Here is a 25400-nt window from a genome sequence, read left to right on the forward strand (position 1 = left end):
AGATTGTAACTATTTTTGGTTATAATTCTCGATGTTCATAGCAATGCTTAAAACTCCCAGCAACAAATACAGTTCAAAATACCCTTAAGCTTGACACTTATTTTCATTTGTGTAAAATATCAGAAACTGTGGTCCTCAAAAAGTTAACTATGTATTTGCAACTTTCGGTTTGCCAACAATTGTGAAGGATCAAATACTAGTTCAAGGCGACTATGTAGTACTGTGTTCATTGCGTTATTATCAACATATGCTTCACGATTTCCCATTGAAAAAAAGTAGTTTTTGACCGTTATTGTGCATACTATATTCGAGCGTTAGTTTAAAAATGTTTTACAACAAAATTATAAGTTATGACAGATATTATCACATTTCTCCCTTTTCTCTATTCCAGATGGTTTTGTCAGCTTGTAGCCCATATTTTAATGCATTATTTGTTAATCATCCCGAGAAACATCCCATTGTTATATTAAAAGATGTACCGTATGCTGATATGAAGAGCTTATTAGACTTTATGTATAGAGGGGAAGTTTCTGTGGATCAGGAACGTCTCACAGCATTCCTTCGAGTGGCTGAAACTCTTAGAATCAAGGGTTTAACCGAAGTAAATGATGATAAAGTAAGTAATCTGAAAACAATATTTAATTAGGAGCAACTTTGAGTATCATATTAATCTTTTCTCTACGCTCACAACAGCCAATGGGACCTGCTACACCACCACCTCCACCGCAGTTGCATCGAATTCAACCCTATCTGGCGCAACAGCGTAAAAACCAACAAGCAATGATGAATAGTCCTTTGCTTGGTTCAGCGCTATCGATGCCTAAGCGAAAGCGAGGGCGTCCGAGAAAACTGTCAGGAAGTTCGAATGGAACTGGCAACGACTTTGATGATTATGATCGCGAGAATTTGATTCAGGTATGAGATATTTCTCACTATTTTCGAAGATTGAGTCGTTACTCCATTGGATAGTTATTAATGAATATAAAATATTTGTGTTTGCTTTTAGGGATCACCGGAAATGTTAGAAGTTAAGATGGGTACCGAAGGATATTCAGGAAATGAAGGTTCAGATGATAATCAAAGAGAATCCGGCGATAATGATAATGAACAAGACTCAAATCAGGTATGTATACGTCGTTGTTTTAGTGAAATCATGAGAACGGTAAAAACAATAAATTCTGAATTGCGGCGATCATTATACATTTCGTGACTTTTGAAGATACAACGAATTCATTATGGTCGGAAAATTTAAACGATTTAAAATCTAAACTAATTCGTTGAACTGCATGCAATCAATCAGCGAAAATAAAGCAATTTAGATCGTCTATCACATGCCAACATTTTTGACATAAAATCCGCTTTACTTCCAGGGCCGAATGGATACACAGGACACATTAAATAAATCACAAACGAAAGACAGTAGAAAAGATAATGATAACAGTACATCCGGTAAGTCCTTTTTCATTATATTCTTTTTTGCATATATGAAAACAAGTATTTAAAAGGTAACTGCCAAAAATATACACAGCTCAAGTGAACTAAGTAGATAATTTGAGACTTGGGCAAATTTTTTATGTAAATTTCATAAAGGCAAGTCTCACTAAAATTTGTTGAAAAGACAATAGAAGTTGATACAGCTGTTGCTGTACGAAGTAAAACATGTAGAATAGATGCACGTTAAAATGATGATAAGGCGCTGCCTTTAGAATCCATCACAATCCGCTTCTGCACGTCTAGAGAAAAAAGTGTAAAATAAGATACTTTTAATAAATTTATGTGTATACTCATTATTTTTTAAATTTATGTTTCTTTATCGGAAAAGCTAAAGGGATTTAAAATTTTTATGTCTGCAATGTATCTATCTAATACTTACAAATATTAAAATGATTTTAGTAAGTGAATGAGTCAAAGTCGGGTTGTGTTCCTCCAATCGGCTTTTTTGAACCGGAAAAGAAAAAGTCAGGAGAAATTTTCCGAAATCGTTTTATATTGTCAAGTGAAAATCGTGTTTGTTTCGGGTTCGTTTATAAATTTCCGTCGGCAGGTGAGTTTAACTTCAATCCAAATACAATCTCTATCTCTCGTTTTTTAGTGGTTTTTCTTTTCTTTAATAATTTCTTTCCTGATCTGAATTATTCACATGAATTGCTAAGTATATTTGATAGACAGAAATACACAATGAAAATTAGAAGCGAGAATCGCATTGTGAAATAAATTATTAAAGGAAAACAGAAAACTTAAAATATAAATATTAACACGATCTTGCGCATTTTTGTTCTACTTTTTTATAATTTTTTTTAGTTACTTTTTTTCATTTCGGGTTATGAGCATAGGGATTTTTGGCCGACGTGGAATATTTATATTTTATGATTTTTTTCAATGAAAGTTTATATTATAAGATATCTATATGTGCCAAAACAATTGAAATGTATTTTGAAAAACACATAAAAGATATTTTGTATACTTTTAAGCAAATTCTACAAAAAAAACGAAATACTTTGAGAAAAGAAAAATTTAACAGAAAACTGTGAAAACTGTGAATTATATACAAAAAAGGCTTTAAATCCCTATAGCTTTTCCTTTGTTTTGATTTCTCTTAATTATTTACTAACCTAGATTTTAATATGTCGACTATTCTGGATATGACTTTCAGCCTTACTATCATATGAGAAAATAATGTCTAATAGGAACAAGGATGGCTTTTCAAAAATTGGTTTGTTAAAGTTTATTGAAAGGCCTAATTACAAGCGAATTCGTTAAGAAAAATTTATTATTATACTTATTCCATATTATTGAACCGGTCTCCTTCAAGGACAGGAATTCTTGAGGGTTTCATCGCACAAAAAATGATAAAAATATCGTCGAACCCAATTCTATGCATTGAAAACTGTTTGAACGATAAAACAAAGATCAATTTCTTCAAATGCTAATGATGTGTTGCTGCTGATTTCATATTGTGTGTAACACAATGAGAATACGAAGAATAACAATTAAGAGCGTCGCCGGACTCTGACACTGACATAAGAAAACTCTTTTCGCACGGGGACCTTGTGCCTTTTAATCTTATACCTTTTGGCTTTTAGCTATAATCCTTCCTGTAAGGAGCCTGCGCTATTCATAATTTTTGCAATGTCCCTGACCGGGGACGATAGTATATTTGGAAACGCCAGAGTGACCAGAGTTTACCCAAAGTTATGACTATTCCCTCACTGAAAACATCTGCAGAGACTGCCGCAATGAGGACTGGTGATATCGACCACAGAGTGGCATCCTCTAAAATCCCCCCAGATTGTTAAGGGAAAGCTTCACTGGAAGCATACTATTATGGTCTCAGTTTGTGATTCTAAATAGTAACTTACCACTGCCCCCACCAGTTAAAACTCAGGGACGGTTTTTCCTCTCGTTTGATCGAGTAGTTCAGATTCTACAATTGTGGAGTTTGAAATTCACAGTGGCAGGCGAATGGCTATCGATCGATAGGTTTCTATACCGAATTGACCATTTAACTCACTTCATATTACAAGGAAAAGTTCTCATCTTATGCCACACTTTTACTTTGGAAGTGTCCTTTTGGAGAAATTAATCGATGGGATCTTCGGGACACATTTACGGGTAGATTTCGGAACAGGTTGATGTTAATATTTGGAAGCGACCCCGAAGTTGCTCACAGGAGGATCAGGATAAATTTGCTGGTTACTGACGGGAGAACCGCATAATTTTGACAAAACTCCAAACCCTCCACGAGAACTGCAGTTAGTAGAGATACTATAAGGAGGCTTAGAGCATGGCTTGATGAGGGCTTTGTTCTGTATTCAAATGTCCCTGTGAAATAGTTGCATGGTTGGGCCAACCGAGAGGACAATCAACAAGATCACTCAACTTCGAACTTCCCCAGTAGTATCGGTTGCGCCCTGATGATTTGAGAGTGAAAAATCGAACGAGAGGCATCAGAATTTTAGATAGGTGAGTAAGGCTACCAGTAGTGCTTAAAGAACCGAAGTATCTTTTGTAGAGGTATAGGCTTTCCAATTCTCAACGAAAAAACTTCCTAGTCGAAGGTCATTAAACGATCGGGAAATACTACCGTCCGTACTACTCAGCAGCTACCAATGTAAACTCTACGGTTCAGTTACTGAGCGACTCCGATCACCCTAATTTGCCCATTCCAATCATGGATTTTCCACTAGCACCAATCGTTACAAGAAAATCGATGCTCTGTGTTCTGAGACTGCCGGGGAACGTAACTTCAGAGCAGAATTAACGACGCGAAAGCCTCCAAGCTTATTACCGACGAACGCGATATAATTCAATTGCGTTTCAAAGTATCAGCGTCAGAGTCCTGATAATTTATCAAGACAAGTAGATGGACATTTCAAGAAGTGAAGCAAGCCAAGCTTTCAAGTAATGACTGATACTGAAAACAAATACTCGAATTTAACTTTTTTGCAAAAACCAGTAAAAGAACATTAGGAAATTTAGTCACAATCAAATGATGAATCTCTAGGAATCATCTAAATGATATTCGTCTACCAAGCTAATTTCATGTTTCTTCAAGTTGGAATTTCGACAACTAAGAAGGAATAAAAAAGGACTTAACCGCCCATATGGACCGAATATTTCCAGTTCTGTAAAATAAATTGTCACTTTGGTCACCCCCAACATTTCATTTCATTTCTAAGTTCCATAAAAGTTGAACAGTGAAAAATAGCTACCTCCATCAACTCTGATTTTCTTTTGCTGAATGGAGATGGCAATATTTGACATAATGACAATGTATTTCCTGCTAGGACTCCATCTTTACATTTTTCTGGGTACACGCGGTCTCCTCATGAGGCAAGCTTTCATTTGCTTCATCTTATCTCATCTTGTAATGTTTCCTATCCTGTTCGTCGTAACATACCGCAAAATTATTCGTTAGTCTTGTAATTGTGTCTGCTAGCTGTTTTAAGATTGAACTTTAAACTTTATAAGGAAAGCCTCTCAAAAATTTTTTGGAAACTTGGTTTATTAGCTTTTCTTCTTCGCAAGGATTTTCTCTTGATCCTCCTAATTGTCTCTGAATATTAGGTTACAAATGGAGCTACGTGACGACGTGCTATGCCTGACAGTCTCAATGCTTTATTTGCGATCAGTTTTGTGATTCCAAAGCAGGAAGGGTAGAAAATAGAATGTATCTTCTCCCGTGTTCTAGAAGTCAATATTAGGCTACAAGTGGAGGAATGCGGTGAAATGTTATGCCTAGCCGTTCCGAATGCTTCCTCTTTATCCAATTTCGGACATCAAATATGGAAGAATAGATTTTTGCGTTTCGTTTATAATGAAATAATGAAATATGAAATAATGGATTTGAAACTTCTTTTATTCGTTGTTGGGAGGAAGAACAAGGTGGCAGATATTCTGTTAGAAATAGAAACATGTAGTAAGAGGCTGACCTGGCTGTCCTCAATATTTTATCTTTGGTCTGACTTTAAACAAAGAAATTAATAATATAATCGTTGTCGCAGCAATCCATTTGGATCAAGGCCTTGAAGTGTGTTAGAAAACTTCATTCAAGACCGTAACGCTACCCTATACGATTACGGTATCCTGTAGGAGTCCATGTGGTCAGCATTACGCTCGCCCGGGATTATTACTCTGATTTGATTCAGGTAATCATTCACAGCTGAATCGACTGGTATCCGACATCAAGTCATGATGCAAATCCCACTGCCATCAGTGACATTTGAACCGCGACCTTCCCTACGACAGTCTTGTTCTCTAATCACGGAGCTATCCGGACGACAAATAAAGAAATTAGATTGGGGGTACATTTCGTCATTATTTTCTCTCCATCTTCTCTTCTTTGGAGAGAAGAAGAAACAGATGAGTCTGCGATATTTGGATATTGAGGGTTGGCCTCAATGCATCAATTGCGCATTCTCATATCGTTGTTGGATTCCTATGAAAGGAAAGGAGAATTCATTTGTTTTCCTTTCACTTTCTTCCATTTGGGGGAAAAAGCTTTTGAATCTTTCAAATGTAGACCAGCATTAAGAAGAGTATGTGCCGTAAAATCTGGAAGTCAAGTGCTTCACATATCTATCTGAGATCCCATCCGTTATCAAGTGGATGCGAATTCAGGACTTTTTGTATCCTCAACAAGTTTAGGTTTGAACATACGATGGATTTCACTTCAATATGATCGCGTGTTTGCGATTATATATAAAGCGGTTACCAGCTGTCATCACTTTCGGTCACTTAGCTCTCATGGCAGAGGGTTGATGAGTTACCTCTGCCCTGGACGAAACCGTCCGTTAACTTTTTTTGTTTGTCGAGAAAAAAATAGGTCGGCTCTGAGTTGTAAAGTGCAGTTCGAAATATCATACCTAAAAGGAGCTGTGTCCGCAATATAGGCGTAACTATAAAAACCATAAAATTGTATCAAGATGTGTTCGTTTGGATCCTAAGCGCACAGGGGGATAGGGCTTTGTTTCAAAGACGGTCTTATTTTACCTTTGCTAACAATATACCATATGTTCAAAAAATAACAATGACAGAGTATAATTCAGAACTTTTTTATTTTTTGATAATATTGAGGTTAAAGGGCTCGCCAAATAGAACACGTGATGTCCGTTGGGAACTCTGTGTTATGAAATATTGCATCATCCTAGTCAAACAGCAAGCGGTTTACCGCGGCGGACTGCGGACGCATTGTGAAAAATTACAGAGTTGGCGACGGACAGGGAAAATGGATACCGAAAAAAAAGTAGGAGTTCTTCTTCATTGGATATCATCTCTGAAACAATATTCGCAGCAGTGCATATTAAATCACTTGTTGTATAAAACTAGTCCGCGTGCTGTTTGACATAACCTGTCCGCGACGGGCTGCATCTGGCGGGCCCTTTACTGTGCCATTGGCTGTAAATCCAACTTCTTTAGTAGTTGATAATTAGCCGGCATTTGCGCTAGTCATTTTCTAGTTATTTCCACAGAATTTTCGAGCTATTGGAAACTTCATTAAAAAAAAATCATTATCATTGTTTATAGATATTTCACACAAATTTATTACTGCAGATTTTTGTCAACTACGACAACTAACTCGTATGAGAATTTATTACTTTATTGACAATTTCCGACAGACCCTAAGGAGGATTGCATCATAGGCTTGGTCTGAGTGGAGTCGAGAGATTCTCAAATCACCCCCAGTCGTATCAAGCTATCGCTCCTTCAGTCGATCTTTGAATTGCTCCCCATCAACTTGGATATTCATGCCCATTTTAGTGAGTTGTTATCAGTGCGGATTACGTGACGAGATCCACAATTGATACAACGCTAGATCAATTGTGGATTTCCTCCTTTCGGACCTAATCAAAGCGTGTTATGCCGATGATCTAGCGTAAAATCTTGTCTCCATTACTGCAAGATGAAGTTTTAATGTTGGTCGCTGGCCAATATATTCAGAATCAGGTTTTGGAAATTTTAGTTTTGAGACAGTTTTGATATATCTACCACTTCAAACTTGCTCTTCAGATAGCAGTAGAGCAGTTTGAACCAGAGCGTTTGTTGCTGTGATATAGTCGTATTGCGTACCAAATATGTTTGAGTGGTACGCGATCAAATGCCTTTAAATCAAGGAAAGTAAAGTAGAGTGGACAATGCTCTTCTTTTTGGGTTAAACACCCAGGTTTATCAAAAATCTTGATTGGCGATTTCGTCCAGGGTAGAGGCAACTCAATGGACGGTGTTTCACCTCTACCCTGGGAGGAGCGTGACCGAAAGTAGCGACAAGTGGTAATCGCTTCATTTATATATAACCGCAAACACGACATCAGTGCGAATTAGATTGAGCAGCAACTTACTTCCTCTTTTGTGCTCCACAGACTCCTCTTTTTTGGTTAAACACCGAAGTTTATCAAAAATCTTGAATGACGGACTGCTCTGGACGGAACCGTCAGTCAACATTTTTGATAAACCTGGGTGTTTAACCCGTGGCCCACAAAAGAGCAAGTAAGTTGCTTCCCAAGTGGTCCGGTCCGTCATCAAGTAGATGCGGACTCAGGACTCCCAGCATCCTCAACAAAAAAAAATATATATGGTCGCCATTTACCGCTTGGTGCGGTATAGCGCCCTCGCTCGCGGTTACTTGAAATGCGCTTCAACTCCCCACGACTTCCCGAAATGTTCGCACTCCTCCTCAACTCTTCTGCGCCAAGTGCTTTGGGGCGACCCACTGGACAGCCATTTTAGGAGAGTGGATTCCGCTGTATATTGTAGTCCACAATGCAATTGGCGCCCCTCCTTAAAGTGTGACCTAACCACTGCCACTTTCGATCTAGCAAAATAGCAGAGAATATCTGCTGGTGCTCAGCAAAGTGGTATCTCTATAATTGCTATACTGCGTGATATTCCTTTTTTAAGTATGCTTTATTTGACTTACCTGTTTATGTATGCTTGTATTTATGTCTCTTTTTCAGCCATGAGGCATTGATTCGCTGCCGCTTGAGCATAAGTTCATGAACCAGTTGGTGTAGTTGGTCGGCTCCATATTTAACAATTCCATCGGCTCCTGGTGACTTGCGATTTTTAAACAGATGAATTGCTGCACGGACCGTTTCTGTTATGCTTAATGGTGCCAGCATTTGTCCGTTCTGTTCAGTTGGTGGCTCTTCCAACTCGCCGCCTGGGTTTTGAGCAGCACAAGTACTCAACTAATCGTTCCAATATGCCCATGCGATCGGAAGTTAGATTTCTCTTTTTTTTCTCAACGAGATGAGCACGTAGTAGAGAAGGTTTCATCCTGCTGTTGGTAAAACGTCCGCGCCTGGTACGATTTTTCCCCGTATATGTCAAGTTTACAGACCTTTTGGTTCTCCCAAACTTACTTTTCCTATCCATGAAGTCGCTTTTCGACTCGACGGAGTTCGTAATAGGTTCCTGCGTATATGCAAAAGCTGTTTAGTATGCGGAATGAATAATGTAAAAAGACAATTATTTTCTCTTTGATATTAAGGCAAACATATCTTCATCTATCAATATGATTAAAAATAACACAATAACTCCAGATGCAAGTGGTATACTGAATTGCAGAAATCTTAATTGCACAACTTACTTTTCAGATCCTGAACAAAATGACAGCGACTCCGACGACGATCCAATGGATGCCGGCTACATGGAACCGCAACTGATGCTTGACGAATATGATGAACCTGTAGAATTTAAATATGATCCCAACGCTGATTCAACCACATCCCAAGATGCTCTCCCACAGCCGCAAATCACCTCGACTCCAAATCAAACCAAAAGTGCACGAGCGCGATCAAAGCCAGGGGCCGGGTTCGTGACAATTTTGAATGCCGGAGGTACCGGCAGCATCGACACTATTCCAAAACTGACCCCCATTATAAAAGCAAAACCAATGCCAAAGCTTACAAAACGTCCAAAACTTAAACAAAATGGTCTTAGTCAAGATCAGCAAAATAGTAATGACCTTAAAGGACTTAACCAATTTCATCCCACCAACAATAATGAATTCGTTGATATGTTCGGAAGCAGTTTCGTAACAAGCGCGGGAAAATCGAATTCATTGCTAAAAGTCGAGAGTGGCATTAAAGTAGAACCTCAGGTGACAAGCAATCGAACAGGCAAATATATCATTGATGATTCCGAAGGATCGGTTCGAGACTTTTGTACCAAAGAAGGCGACCATACGTACCGATGTAAAGTATGCTCGCGTGTTTACACCCACATTAGTAATTTCTGCCGGCATTATGTGACGTCACATAAGCGCAATGTGAAAGTCTACCCATGTCCGTTTTGCTTCAAGGAATTCACAAGAAAAGATAATATGACAGCGCATGTTAAGATTATCCATAAAATAGAAAATCCTTCGTCGACATTGGCATCAGCCGGTACGACACCGCCACAGCAGGCTTCCCTATCGGAACAGATGATTGCAAGCTCACTAGGGGCATCACTTTCCGATCAGATAATGTCTGCGTCGGTAGCTCAAGCGGCTGCAGAACAAACATCAACAGAAGCAATAAATTAACAATTATCCAATAATTAATGATACCGTTTTATTATTAAATTCTTTCGTAATACAATTCTTATTTTTTTATATTTTAAAAAATATATCTTGTTTTTATATATATTATATAAAATATTTGTTTTTGTTTGTCAAAGGGAATGTGGTGCTTTCGAGAAACAACGATGAATCCAGAAACAAGGACTTTTGGCCTTTCGCATTGCATTTTCTGGGTTTTGAGTCAATTCTTTATATCACTGCATTCACTGTTTTTTTTTTCTTTTTAAAGAATTCATTTGTTCTCAATCAATTTTTGATTTCTCGATATGAATGAGTGAATCGAAAAGTAATTATGTTACGTTTGTTATTTAGAAGTGCCGTTAGTATTTTAGTGCATATATGTAAGCGAAAAAGTGCCTTATATGACCTACAGTGCCTTTCGTACTACGTAAATGCTTCAATCATGCAATAATTTGAGGAAAAATTAAGTAAGAAGCTTTTGATTTAGTCACTTAACGATTGTAATAATGATTCTGAAGATTTAGTTATAAAATCCGCAAAACCCAAATGAGAGAAAAATACTGCTGATTTCCGTCGGAAAGTAAGATCAGCTCGGTATCATAAATTGTCCGATTCGACTGGCTGGGGTACTGCGATTAGTCAATTGATGATATTGTAGCAAATATTCTTACCCGATTTGGACTTCATCAATGGTCTGAAAATTTATGAACGCTAAAATCTGGTTCTTCCCCATTTGTCACCGTTTTTTATCATAGAATACAGGAGGTAATCTTTTGATGATCTCACAGAAATGACACTTGAAAATGTTGAATGGATTCAAATTATTTCCGTCCTGGATACCGGAAAGCAATAAGGAGATCTGTGACAATGTGCCTTGACAATCACCAGTACTACTTTTTGTTGCATATCATTTTACATCCATTGCACGTTAAAATACTAACGGCATTATCTAAATGGCAATCCTCAAAAAGGCTTCCATATTCCAAATTTAAAATTAAAACGTCATAATGATAAATTGATAGAAAAAACTTAGTTTTACATACCTAACTATATGGAGTTAAAACTAATATAAAAACTATAAATTAAATGTTATATTTCATAAGACATAAATGAACCATTATATTTTCTAGCTTGTAATGAAAAAAAAACAAAATACAACAAAAAAACTGGGAATCAAAACCATTTTCAAATTAACTAGAACTCACAATATTGATCACTGTTAGACGAACCTAAAACTAGACCTAGTTATGCAAGTTATATTATGATAAGTAGATAGAAATTGTTTACACAGAAACGGAAGTATAAGTTCAGGAAATATTTAATAAATTAAAATCCAATTAGTGATGTGAATAGCATAAAGTTAATTGAAAGATAAGGCATTTCTACTTTATTACTCTTTCTTCATTCTCGGAACCGGTTATAAATCGGAATTGTATTCATCTTATTTTTTTTTTCTATTTTTCTATAATTTAATTATTTAAAGTCTTTATAAGGAAAATCTAAACGGAAAGGAAAGGAAACAATTAAGTTTGCTAACAAATCAATCTGCACCGTCACGCATGGAAACATAATATGTCGTCATCGTTGTTGTTTATTTTTATGTTTATTATATAACGTTAGTTTATTTGTATCGGAATGACGAAATACAATACGATTGAGTGATGGAGCAACTTTGGAATTTTCGGATTAATTGAAATTGAAGGGTTGTAGCGAAAATGTAAATGTAAAAATTTGTCAGCGGGAGAGTGGAGGAACTTTACTCCAAATTGTTATTAATTATCATAATGAAACCTTCAGATCGACAATAAACGCATGTGAGTAAGGAAAATAAAGGTCAAAAATGCCTTTTATTTTTTGTACATCTTAACATCTAGAATTCAAATATCATCCTGGAAGCTATTTCCTCCATTTAAAGGATATTCTTATCCAAGCGATATTTCTACTGATCAATTAGTTCCAAAGGAAATTAACAAAAAAAAAAAACAAACTCTTGTGGAATTTGAAATAATTTATTCAAAATTATATAAACTTGTTTTGGTATTGCTTCCGAATTTTGGTATTGGTAAGTAAGTAATGCTATCTAAAACTGAGACAAACAATAGCAATTTCCACTAGTTCGATCCTGGACGAAATAACTGGCTAAATTTTCCAAAATGATGGGTTTCCATTAATATTATCATGAATTCCCATTTCCACTAATATATTGTTTACAAAGAATTACACGATAGATTTTTCTACTACTTTGTTAGTTTTCACAGAGGCATATTAATTTAATGTGGAAAAAAGTAAAATAAATATATATATAATGATAGCGATTAAACCTAAATTGAATGATATGAAAGTGAGGAAACTTTATCATTTATTGTATTTACCTTTTTTTTTGTTCTTATGTTCTCTAATAACAATAACAATTATTTGCGTTGGAATCAAAAGAGCGAAAACAAAAAAAAAACTTATTTCTATTAAGAAAAATCTTAGGTTTATGATTAATTATTATGAAAAAAAATATTCATATTTTTATTTGTGCAATCTTTCAGTTTTTATGTTTTATTTTTTTGCCTTATTGTATGAGAAAATTTAATTAAAAACAAAAAATATTTTACTGATAAAGCAGAAGTTTTTATTTATTCAACTTGAAATACAATTTAAATAAAATTGAACAGAATTTTACTTTCGGTCTAAGCAAATTTCACGCTCGAAATTTCCCTCCAACCAAGTTAAATCATTTATCTCGGTGCAGAACAGAGATGGGCAAAATGGTAGTGATGATTATGATGACGATTATAATCGGGAAGTGGACATGATTACGTAATTACGCAATTGTAATCGAAAGTACAGCTCGTGATTATGATTGTAATCATGTAATGGTGCAATTGTAATCACCATAATCATAATCATCACGAAATCATGAGCAGTGCCGTTTGTGCTTTATGAATCATCTTATTCATTGGCTAGTTAAACTTTTAACTAAAGCAATTTGTGTTTTGGTTTCAATGAGCAGAGGAACTAACAACCTGGTTCGGTCGTTAGTTGAAATGTGACAAAAGAAAAACAGATGTCAGTACTCATTTCAGGCGTCAGACAGAGAAATATTCGTTTCGGGTAAATAAAATATTTGTTCCAGACAAACTGTTGTCAGACCAAAAGTTGTGCTTGTTTTAAACAAATGTCCGTCTCTGATAGCAAATGTTCCCGCCTGGATTATACTTCGAAACTCACACAGTACGGACATATAAACAATTGTCACTTGCGAAATACGCATATGCATATACAGTCAACCAAATAAGAAATTCGGTAAATACTGCAATACTATTTGAAGTCAAATATCTCGAAAGCTATATCATATTTTTAAAGAAACTATTGAAGAAAAAATAATAATATATTCGTGTGTGCATTTTCTACCATTTTTTTTACTTTTATTTTAAACAATAAAATTAGTGATAAAACAAACAAGCCGGGAAACCGGAAGGTGGACGCTTCAAGTACAAAAGGTTTTGTGTATTTCTTAGTACGTAGCACGTAATATATCCATATATTATGTGAGAGTAGCCACTTCCGGGTGATATTGACTATGAAGTCTTTAATTTTCAAAGAAGCAACAAATTTGAGGTATTATAACTTTGTTAGTAATAGTGCGATTTCCACCAAACTTGGTAAGATCATGCTCTATATTATAGCCTATATCACTACAAAATTTCATGGTACTAGGATGAACTTAACCAATTACAAAAAATTGTAGTAATATACTATTATTAACTTTATTTAAACAGATATCGGCATGAAAGGTATTTCGGAGCCCAGGCACCATATAGTGGCAGCCTCCTGATTTTTTTCAGATTTTTGGGTTGGGTAGTTTCTGGGAATGGCCCCCTTAAAGAAGTGATCACTTTCAACCCCCCGCGCTCCCCATCCTTCCAACGAATGTCAAAACTAAGATCGGCTTTGAAAAGTACTAATCGAGACCTTTAATTTGATACCCTAGATGGCTATATTTGGTGAAAAAAAATGTTACATCCCCCTTTTGCATGTATAGGGACCCCCCTTAAATTTGACGTAAAAGGATGTAATTCACTGTATGCGTGAGCGTTCACAGTTCCCACCTTTCTACCAAATTTGGTGTCAATCGCTATAACCGTCTCGGAGAAAAATGCGTGTGACGGACAGACAGACAGACAGTAAACCGATTTTAATAAGGTTTTGTGTTTACACAAAAAACTTGAGACTCTTAAAATTGAATACAAAATGAACAATATTAAGCCAACAATTTTGTAAATTTATATTCTATGTAATGGCCATTAGCTTTTAAAATTGCGCGAGATCTTCCTTTCATTAACCTTTACAAGCTTTTGGGTAACTTCTACAAGAATAGGCCCCTAGATATCCTTAATGTGATTCTTCAAGCCCATTTTGCTCCTTACCTTTCTTTTACCTAACTCCTTTCGACGTACGTGCACAAGTCTTCTTTCGGATTTAAATCCGGGCCTAAGGTGGCTGAGGAAACTCCTTTTGACTCCCCCCCTCCATTCCTTAATGACCATGTATTTTGGATCGTTGTCATTTGTTGGAAACAAAACCTTATTAAAATCGATTCACTATCTGTCGTTCACACACACTTTTTTCAGAAACGATTGTACTGATTGACACGAAATTTGGTGAAAAGGTGCGGACTGTGAAACCCGAAAGGTCTCGATTAATAATTTTCAAAGCAAATATTATTTTTTTAATATTAGTTACAAAGGCAAGGAATGTGGAGCCCCGAAAAAGTCGATTACTTGAAGGGGTCATTCTCAGAAAGTACCTAACCGAAAAAGCTTAAAATCATGGTAGTCCATGCAATTGGTATCTAGGACTCAAAATACTCCCCGTTACAATGAAGTTAATAATAGTATATTTTTATTTATTGAAAATTTACTGTGAACCTCCCTTAAGTACATACAAGATGCGCGTAATTTTGCAGTGAGATTAAAGTCTCGCTTTATACTAAGGTATAAAGCGCCATATTGGAAAGTTTGATGGAAATCCTGCTATTACTAACAAAGTTATAACAGGTCAAAGTTGCCCTTTCACATCACATTACTACTCCCCACAACGTAAAATGTCAATACCACATCGAATATCGGATATATTCAACGTATATACAGGGTACGGCAGCATAACTTCCCTTTTTAAAATGCGCGCCACTCAGTTAGTTGATGTCATACCGGAGCGCTAGTGGTCTCGTTCAAGAGGGGATACTGTAAAGTTTTATCCCAACACGGTTCAGTCGCCATCATGCGTTGGAATAGTGAGGAACGTGCCTTTGCCGTTGAGATTTACTTTTCAAGCGGATGTTCGGTTATTGCAACATAGCGTGCATTTCGGAATCGCTTTAATTTAGCCCCGTTGGCTCCCGTCCCAGACCGCAAATCAATTTTTACATGGGTCACTACATTCAGACAAATTGCAAGTGCGACAAAAGGAAGAACTGGAGTCCCTCGGCCCGTTAGATCACCTGAGAACATTGAAGCAGTGAGAGCGTCAATGTTGCGATCGCCACGGCGTTCTGCGCGCAAACACGCATCTGCCCTTGGACTATCCGATCGTTCTGTGAGAAGAATTCTTCGTGATGATCTTCATTTTCATCCCTATAAGATGGCGATAGTGCAGAAACTTTCAGAACGTGACTTCAATTCTCGGATGAATGCGTGTGAGCTTCTTCTTGATGTCGTTCCCGAGGGTGCTATTGTTTTTTTTAGCGATGAAGCCCATTTTCATTTGTGTGGGTCGGTTAACAAACAAAACATGCGCTACTGGGCTAACACCAACCCTCGAGAATTGCATCAAAAGCCTTTGCATTCACCCAAAGTCACAGTGTGGTGTGCAATTTCCTCAGCTGGAATTATTGGTCCCTGGTTTTTTGAGGAAAATGAGGTTACAGTGACAGTGAATTCGGAGCGGTATGTAAACATGCTACAGAATTTTTTTTTCCCACGGCTAGAAAATTTGGATTTGGGGGACACTTGGTTCTAACAAGACGATGCAACAGCACACACTTCAAGAGCATCGATGGCTGTTTTGAGGGAACACTTTCCAGAGCGCCTTATTTCAATTAGAGGCGATTTGGAATGGCCGGCACGCTCTCCCGATCTGTCCCCTTGTGATTTTTTTCTATGGGGTTTTTTGAAATCCCGTGTTTATGTGAACCGTCCAAGAACCCTACAAGATTTGAAGACCAACATCCAAGAAGAAATTGCCAACATAACACCTGCTATGCTAACAAGAGTCATGACAAACGCCCAGAAATCGGTTTACGCAATGTATGGAGAATGGGGGACGTCACCTAACAGATTTGATCTTCAAAACAATGTAAATAAAAACTTTAGACATGTACCTACATTATAAAAAATAAATAAATATTTTCCAATGCATACAATAGTTTTTATTGAGTTTTGAAAAAAGGAAGTTATGCTGCCGAACCCTGTATTACGTATTAATGGGATAAATGCACACTCAAATTTCTTCATAAAAGAAGTACACAAAACCTATCATACCTGAAGCATCTAGCTTCCCGCCTTGTTTTTATTTAGCGGAAAAAATGAAATTCTTCTAGTGATTTAATCGATTGCGTTGTATAATTTATACAATATTAATAATACTTTGTTGATCCACTTTCAGTGTTTATTACAACAGCTATCATTTACGTTATACCCCTATATTAGCTTCGCAAATTGTTGAGCGCTTGTGGTGTTCCATTCGTAGTTTAAATCGTTTTTGAGCACTGTTTTTTATGTAATGCTATGCTCCTTTATTTTGTGCTTTAGGGTGCTCCATAGCTGTTCGATGGGGTTCACATCTGGGGACAGGACCGGCAATCTAACAAGACAATGTTATTCTCTCTAAATCAATCCATTGTGGTAGCTGATTTTTAGTGCAAGTCGGTGTTACCGAAAATGTGCGTTAATAGAGACACCAAGCCATGTCACTGTTTATCCGACCTTCACAAAAGGCATTTCTCTGACCTCACTAACACCCATACATTTCAACAGCATAAAACTTTCCCCGGTGCAGGTCTCACAATCGAGATAATATTCTTCCCCAAGACGACATCTTACGAATATCACACTCGACGTTTTCTATGCCGGCGAATAAACAAAAATACCTATTTTCGAATTTGGTCATCATTTTCATAATTACAGTTAAAACATTGAAGAGGGCAACTTAATATTATGTAAACGCTCATATGTAAACTTACACGAAAGTTTAATTCGAGGGACCGTGTAACGTTCCTTGACGTCGTCAACCTATGCAAGCGATTCTTTTTTGTCTCGCTCCAAGAGCTACGACTTCCTTCTGGTTCCACAACCGTTAAGATCCACTTCCGCTTTCTTCTTGCGGTACGAGCACTAATAACATTTCTATTTTTGTCCGCAAAACCGCAGCAAGACAATTTTTTTAAAATCCTCAACTGGCTCGGTTCCCTGTTCTGACATGTACGTTTTCCACCCGCTTTTGATCTGTTAACGTGGCAGCCTGTCTCATTAAAAATTTTAATAGCAGACTGAACTGCTCCCCGCGAACACTTCACTAATTTTGATATTTCAACGTGAGACCTCATTTTTAATATTTTTCTCGCCATTGCTTGTCAATGCACAATTCCTACACCTCTTGACAACTACAGTCTAGATGTGTGGTTTTAAGTTTATCAAATTAGGAGCCCTTTATGCCAATAAATAAATTTCTTTAATCTGCATCAACAGGACTTTGGAATTCCGATGGAACATGTATTAGTTTTTGAACCTTTTTTGCAATTTGCACTTAAGCGCGGACTTCTTCTGTTTTTTTTTCTGTCCGGACGAGGGGTTTCTTGCCCAGTGCCTTCATCTTTCACACAACGATTTGAGCCGCAATGGCATCTTGGCTCATATATTTTATCGATACGTGCTTATGCAGTCGCCCTCTATGGTACTAGTTGTTGGTTGATTATAAAAGACAACGAACGGCGCTCGCGGTAATACAAACAAAAATGTTTCGTTAGATCAGTGTTTTCGAAATGAGGGGATTCACGATCGATATGAGATTGCATCGGTCGTGGAAAAATTGCTAAATAGGCATCTTCGATGGACTGAACATCAAATGGAAAATATCCAAAAAGGCGACTGAAATACCGAATGGCTTGATACGCTAGATGGTGGTGGTCTTTCACCGAGTAAAATGGCGCATTCGATGAAAACGATCCGGCCGCGCTAAATGGCAAAAAGCCTGAAGAACATTTCAAGGACATCGAAAAAAATATGCTTTGAGCGACTTTCGCCTTATTCATTGCTAGACTTTACTGGATCATTTCATCCATTGTCACAAACCGTCGTAGAAATTCTTTAAGATTACAATGAAACAACTCTAAGCTGTGGTTGTGGGAAAATGCGGCAGCAATTGTGCACAAACCTTTTCCATATGTAGTTATTCATACAAGATATTTTGCACACGTTCTAATTGATATTGATCGTCATCAACGGCGGAATAACCGGTATCCGGTTTAGGCTTGCCTTAATAAGGAACTCCAGACATCCCGGTTTTGCGCCGAGGTCCAGCTATTATTATTATTCTGTTAAGGGAAACTCGCACCGCCTCCTTGAAGAATTATTGTGCCCCTTTTACTGGTTATAGTGTACCTATTGATCATAGTATCTCAAGCAGGCCTATAACCGTTAGGAACTTTAGTATGTTCCCTACTTCCAGATCTTTCAGCTTTGCATCTGGTTTTAAGTGTTCTCCCAGATGCCTCGACCTACTTTGCACAAGTGCCGGACCATGTCCCAGGACGTGCATAGAGATTACGTCATCCTTCTCACAAAACCTGCAGGCAGTGTCCGCAGATATCCCTAGCTTCCCTAGGTGATAGTTCCCACTATGATTCGGAGGTTCTTTTTGGTGAGGTTTAAGCAATCCTTTGTGCGTATGGGTTCGTATCCCCCAATAAGCACCCTGGACTACTCCATCCCTGGTAGGCCCCCCCAATATAGTTCCCTCAACCGTTCCTCTTCATTTTTTAGATTCATAGCCATGAAACCGTTTCCGATTCCACAGAAAGATTCTGGCTCGTGTAAAGGCGTCCCTGCTCCCTTCTTGGCTAGTTCGTCCGCTGCCTCGTTGCCTTCCAACCCAGCATGGCCTGCAACCCAAAGTATCCAGACCTTGTTGGACGAGCCGAGTGTATTCAGTCTCCAATTGACATTGAAATGATGCAGTGTGGTTATTTAAAATGATTCAGTGGATTTCGTCGATATCTTCTAAACCTTAACCTTTCTCGGCCGTCCAGAAGCATCATCGATGCATGTATTCCCATGTTTAAAGCTACTGAGCCATTTACAAATCATTGTTTTCGAATTGGCAGACTCGCTATAACACTTTTCCAAACCAATTTCTTGTTTGGACAGTATTTTTTCCCATTAAGACACAATGTTTAGTTAACACACATAACTCCTTGTTGTTCATGCTTTCCATGTTTTGAAATGTCATACGAATTTTTTCTTACACCAACATTTATGTCAGCCCAGGGACTTATCACCCCATGTAGTATGTCAGCAATCCCACAAGTCACTTGATTCTATTAGGACATAGGCTGTACACCAGCTCACGTTAAAAATGTTCACTCCACTCTACAAAAGTCTCTCCGAAATTTGTAATCATAAAATATTCTGGCTAAACACTGTACAAGTTTTCAACTGAACCTTTTCCTATTCTGTCCGCACATTCGTTTAGAGTACAACCGATTTCAATCAGGTTTCAACGCTATCATGCAAATGTACTCGTTTTTGTTCACTAAATAGATACCACAGATGCGGACGAACCAGAATATCATAAAACTATCTATGGAGCCCGATTCTTCACATTCAAAGAATTTTCCTTTGAATATATGATATTTTGTTATATATAGTGATTTAGGTAGATAGAATTAGGTTTTTCTCTATTGGAAGCTAATTTCAGTCATTTTTGTTTATTTTCAGATATTGTTAACAACTCCCCTGAACTTACCCAACGTTTACTAGGTATAAGTATAAAACCTGATCTCGAATCGAAAAAGCTATTGGTCAATCCGTTGGCAACAAGTTCAACCAATTCGTCCATTAACTACTCGAATAGCTTACTTCAGCAACAATTGCAGAATGACTCTCTCAACAACAATAACACAAATGAAGTGTCGATTACCACCGCCAATAATCTCCGCACACAGTATTTAATTCAAATGAGCAATGCCGGTGCATCGTCAATAAACTCATCCTCACCGGATTTTGCCGGCAATGATCCCACCTCACCGACATCCTCAAACTCTGCGAGACCGCCTCAGCGAAGACGTGTTCGTCGGAAAGCTACTTCTTCATTGGATGATCAAGCCGAGCATCTTACGGAAATGTCCGTTCGAGGCTTGGATCTTTTCCGCTATGCAAGCATAACGGAAGGAATATACCAATGCACCGAATGTGCGAAAGAAAATGTCCAAAAGACTTTCAAAAATAAGTACAGCTTCCAGAGGCACGCCTTCCTCTACCACGAAGGAAAACATCGTAAAGTGTTCCCTTGTCCAGTATGTGGCAAGGAGTTCTCCCGGCCGGATAAAATGAAGAATCACATGAAAACAACTCATGAATGCTTCATCCCGAAAGAAATCAACTACCACCATCCGTTGAATTACTTAATAACAGCTGCGACTGCAGGCGATATCCCTCAATTATTTTCACATATAGAAAACTCGTCACCCTCGGCGGGCGAGAATCCAGGTATTGGCTACGAATCCTCATCAATATCACCACGAGTGAGCATTGTAGAGAATACGACGCCTAATACCAATCAGAGCAGCAGCGGAGGTGAAAATCCAGAGAGTCAAGACGACCATGAAATTCGAGACAATGTAGCATTCGTAAAGGATGAAATCCTCGATCAGCCTCTTCTGCCCATTTCAATAGCCGAGCCCAGTATTTCGATTATGGATACTGAGGAAGTGAAATAGGCTCACTTTCTCCAGCCAATCCATATTTTTTGTTAAATTGAATTAATCAACTGGTGCATGTTCTTATCAGGCTAAGATTGTAGTATGATATAGTAATTATTCGACTAGCAATAAGTTAATCGCATAAAAATATATGAATAAGAATAGAACTGTTTTGAAGCAGTTCATCGATCTTGTTTGAAGAAAAGAAAGTACACCGCCCAAGCTCTACATCCTGTAAATTGGAGAGTCATCACTCATTAGTCGTTTAAGTTCGCACAATTTTCTACTGAATGAGTTTAGAACTATTTGTTTATCGCAGTCTAAATTAAGGTCCATTGAAAAAGATTCTGTGAAAAGAAAGTCTGAATTAAACGCACTTATGGACTTGAAAGCACAAGTACTGGAAGCAAACACAAATCTGAAATGAATATATGTTTACGAGGGATAAATATCTAGCAACAAAGCAATATTCAAGGATATATATTTTTATGCTATTGCAGCAATCTATTAAGCGAAATGACATTATGTAATAATGAACTATTATAGAACTGTTTAAAAAACATTGAATATTATCGATACGACTAGGTTTAGCAAGTAGAATTACAAAACACAAATAACCGAGCACAAAACGCAATAACTATTGATTAGGAGATAAATATTATTTCGGTACACATATCAATAAACTGATAAATTATACATAGTTAAGATAAAAATCAACTTACATGGTGCTATGTGCCTTGAACTTTCCTAGTTTTATTGCCCCCCTCCCCGTTAAAGCAATCTTACGCTAATCTTAAGTGATACGTACATGGAATAGTAAGATTATATTTTATACAATTTTTAGATAAATAGTATAATACTAAAAACAAATCTACTTTATTTGAACAATTTTCATAGAATGAAAACGAACAAAATATGTAAAAATTATCTACTTCGAATGGAGATTTTGTTTTCTTTATCAATTATATTTGGAAATTTAATTCATGCTAGACCGCCTTTCCGGAATTATAGTTATTTGCAGAGAAAATAATGAATAATTTGTGAAAAGAATTATGAATTCGGCAGAATAGAAGAGTAGAATCCAATTAATTTATTTTTATACAATAATTTAGCAATAAGCGTCTAATTTCAATATTTCTTGTTACTATCCATTTAAAATATTGAATTTTGAATTTTATTTAGTGGCAAACTTGTAGAAGCTGAAAACTATATAAATTTTTAATGATATCAACTATCGCGTTGCATATCTTCCAAGGAATAATGTGGTTTATGTGATCTCCAGATAGCTGAATGATGCGGTGACCATTTTCATGATATGGTGATAAATCAAAATTTTTGTTTCTACTAACGAATTTTTCGATTGTAAATACTCAATAAATATTAAAGTTATTAATTTAAATTCGCTAGAATTGTTACTCAATAGAAATTGTCGAGTAGTGAATTAAAAAAGGATCATTTGATTGTCCTAACAAAATACTTTCTCGTTAGTAATCAAAGAACAACAAAACGTTGATTGCAACAACGTATAATGCTGAAAAGATATTCATTGTTAGACTTAAAAAGAGAAACATTGACATGATGACATCCATCCACGCAATATGCTTTGTTATTGATTCAAAACTATATAAATCAAACGGTCCTTTTTTGATTTACGAAGAAGAATTTCAATGTTCGTTACTTAAAAAAAAATTCGTCTTAAGAATCCTCAACGTATTCAGTTGTACTGATTAAATGGGCCAATACTAATAATATAAAAGCAGAAATATCCAGCAATCAACCACTAATCCATTTCGTCATATTCCACGTGTACATCAAAATTTTCCGTAAGTCACAACAATAATTTTCTTGAATATGTAAAGAACGCAATAATGGCTTGTTGTTAGCTAACTTGTCGCAGTACCTTCCCAGCCAGCCAGTCGTCCAGTTAGTTAGCAACGTCGTTAACTGCTCAAAAATAAGCAAAGCTCTAGTGGCCCTTCTTAAGAGAAGGAATATTTTTTTTTTAATTTAAATGAAAACGGAGAATATTTACGGAATGGGTATTTCATTTTGAAAAATATTCTAGACAAACAGCGTAGGCATATAGGAATCTTGTTCATTTTTGACAGTGGTAGGAGTAGGCTAAGAGGAGGTCGTCATTGAGGGCAGGTCATATCTACGGCGTGCTGAATCTTAGCTATGTTCTTACGACCAAACTGAGCTGATCATACACAAATGAAAGGATTTCGCAGTGTACAATAGCCCAAAACCGTCCATCTATATTTTTTTTTGATAGAAAAATGTAATAACTCAATTCGATGAGGGAGATATTTCTCTTCAATGATAATGGAAATAATAACAACAAACAATTCCGCTATCACCAACCGCACCCGCTTTTTTTCGTACGGCATAGTATTCCTTACGTTCGAGGCTAGTGCTATTTGAGGCGGACGATTGTTCCTTACTCTTAAACATGTTATATGCAACCAACAACATTTTTTTTTCTCCGATTGATTATGCAATTATTCAGCAGCTATCAATATTTTTGAACAACCTAATTGATAATTTAATTTCCAATTTTTCTATAATCGATTCTTTGTTGAGACTTTCAAGTAAGCCCATCTTCCTGCCAACCTCACGCCCCTTTTTCCCAAACCCCTTACTACAAGTTAAAATATGATACAGTTACTAAAATAATCAGTACAAGTTGTATATATTAAATAATTTAAATCTAGTGAAATACTTAACAACTACAAATTAGATTTAACCCAAAATAAATAAACAACAAAACACATTTGACTTCCAGTGAAACATAAAAAGTAAAAAAGTAGTAAATGTAAGAGAGTTAAATAACTGCTGCAGTTTTTCAAATCTTCTTACTACAAGACTTTAGTTAGGAAATTCACTGAAAGCAATTTTATATTCCCCGAATATCATTCAATTCGGCACAGACACATACCCACATAATATTGAGAAATGCATAGCAAAAATTTAAATCGAATATAAAATTGTTCTCACGAATATAATATATGGTAAAATACGATAATTTAATTCAGACTTTGAGTTAAGGAGAAAATGTGAATTCATCTTACATTTACGTACATTATAGTAATGTTGTTTAATTTTTTTATTATATCGAATTATCTTCTTTATTTTTAATTCATTATCTTAAATTTTTATATTTGTAATCTTTTATAACTGATATTTTCTAATGTATTAAAGCATTTTTCTGAAAGTCACAGTTTGTTTTTCTTTTTCTAAAACATCTCATATTAGAGCTTGAAGTCATTCAAACTATTGTAATAACTTATGAGTAGACTACCCTATTCGGCCGAACTTCATCTGGAGGGGATAGCTAGTTACGTATCCGTCTGCACCTGACCCATTAGAATATGAAACCGCAATGTGCAACATTAGACAATTTCTGGAAAACGTGGGAAACACAAAATGCACATCAGCAAATACTTCATTCCAAAGTCCAGACGCAAGATCAGCAAATTATGTATAATAAATATAGGTGCAACGTAACCTCCGGTGACCAGTCTCTAAAATTCAGTCAGATAAGTTACGTTTAGTTGAATTTTGTGTGTGAAATAAAGTTTTATAGTGAATTATAAATCGTGTGTTTTTAAAAACCTTCCCGCTTGGTCCGAACACGTAATTGGCGCAGTCGGTTAAACTTGTGATAAATGCAAACGAAAAACTCTGGAAGAAAGCCGCGAAGGAAAATTCCGAGCTCATTTGCATTAATTAAATAAAGTTTTTCTGGGGCTGGCCCTAACCCAGACTAACAAATTAAAACTTAACAAAAAACTAAGCCGATATTACCGCGAAGGTATTCGGTCAATTTAAAAATAAATTAGCAAGAGCAGAAAACTGAGGCCAAAATAGTTGCTTGAAACACGGGTGAGGCTGCCCGAGATCTTGCCCATTTAAAACATAACAAATTTTCAAAGGCGGTATTGTCGAGAAGACTAGCCGTTCTACATACCAATATAATAATATTGCCAATCAGTAGAAGCCGCGAAGGATATACTGATTTAATAAAACCAAATAAAATATATAAGTGTATATACTGCATATAAAGTGTATAAAGTGCCAAAAAGAAGCACAAAATAAAAAACAGAAACAGTGCATAAAATTGCAATTAAGTGCATCGAATGAACGACCGAAAACTCCAGCGAGATAAGTATTTTTCATTGAATAGAAAGTTTGCATTTCCAGAAAACATGGAACAGCAACTGGCACAATTACATCAACGACTACAAGAAAGAGAAGTCGAATTAGCCCAATTAGCAGCTGCAGTTCAGGAACTAACCGCGAACCAAAATACAAATTTACAATTTGGCCAGCTGGCAACGGTACTCCAACAAATAACCATGCAGCAAACTTCTAGAGATTCGCGAGACAAAATTCCGAAGGAAATTAGGT

General features: G+C 36.6%; 1 protein-coding gene across 4 annotated transcripts in view; it reads left to right on the forward strand.

The window, feature by feature from the left end:
* LOC119660257 (protein tramtrack, beta isoform) overlaps nucleotides 1–24204 on the forward strand; it is a 75215-nt gene extending 51011 nt beyond the window's left edge. For 2 of the 4 annotated variants that reach the window (XM_038068711.1, XM_038068712.1), the window contains exons 3-7: nucleotides 392–616; nucleotides 694–915; nucleotides 1007–1123; nucleotides 1371–1449; nucleotides 20008–24204. In XM_038068711.1, the coding sequence (XP_037924639.1) occupies nucleotides 392–616; nucleotides 694–915; nucleotides 1007–1123; nucleotides 1371–1449; nucleotides 20008–21008 (1644 nt within the window). In that variant the 3' untranslated portion in view covers nucleotides 21009–24204. Of the gene's footprint in view, nucleotides 1–391; nucleotides 617–693; nucleotides 916–1006; nucleotides 1124–1370; nucleotides 1450–1893; nucleotides 1968–9095; nucleotides 11178–20007 lie in introns of those variants that run through there. The other 2 variants (XM_038068714.1, XM_038068715.1) reach the window with 2 other exon arrangements.
* Nucleotides 24205–25400: the final 1196 nt, after the last annotated feature.

This window comes from Hermetia illucens, chromosome 6 (assembly GCF_905115235.1).
Source record: "Hermetia illucens chromosome 6, iHerIll2.2.curated.20191125, whole genome shotgun sequence".
Classification (NCBI taxonomy): Eukaryota; Metazoa; Arthropoda; class Insecta; order Diptera; family Stratiomyidae; genus Hermetia; species Hermetia illucens.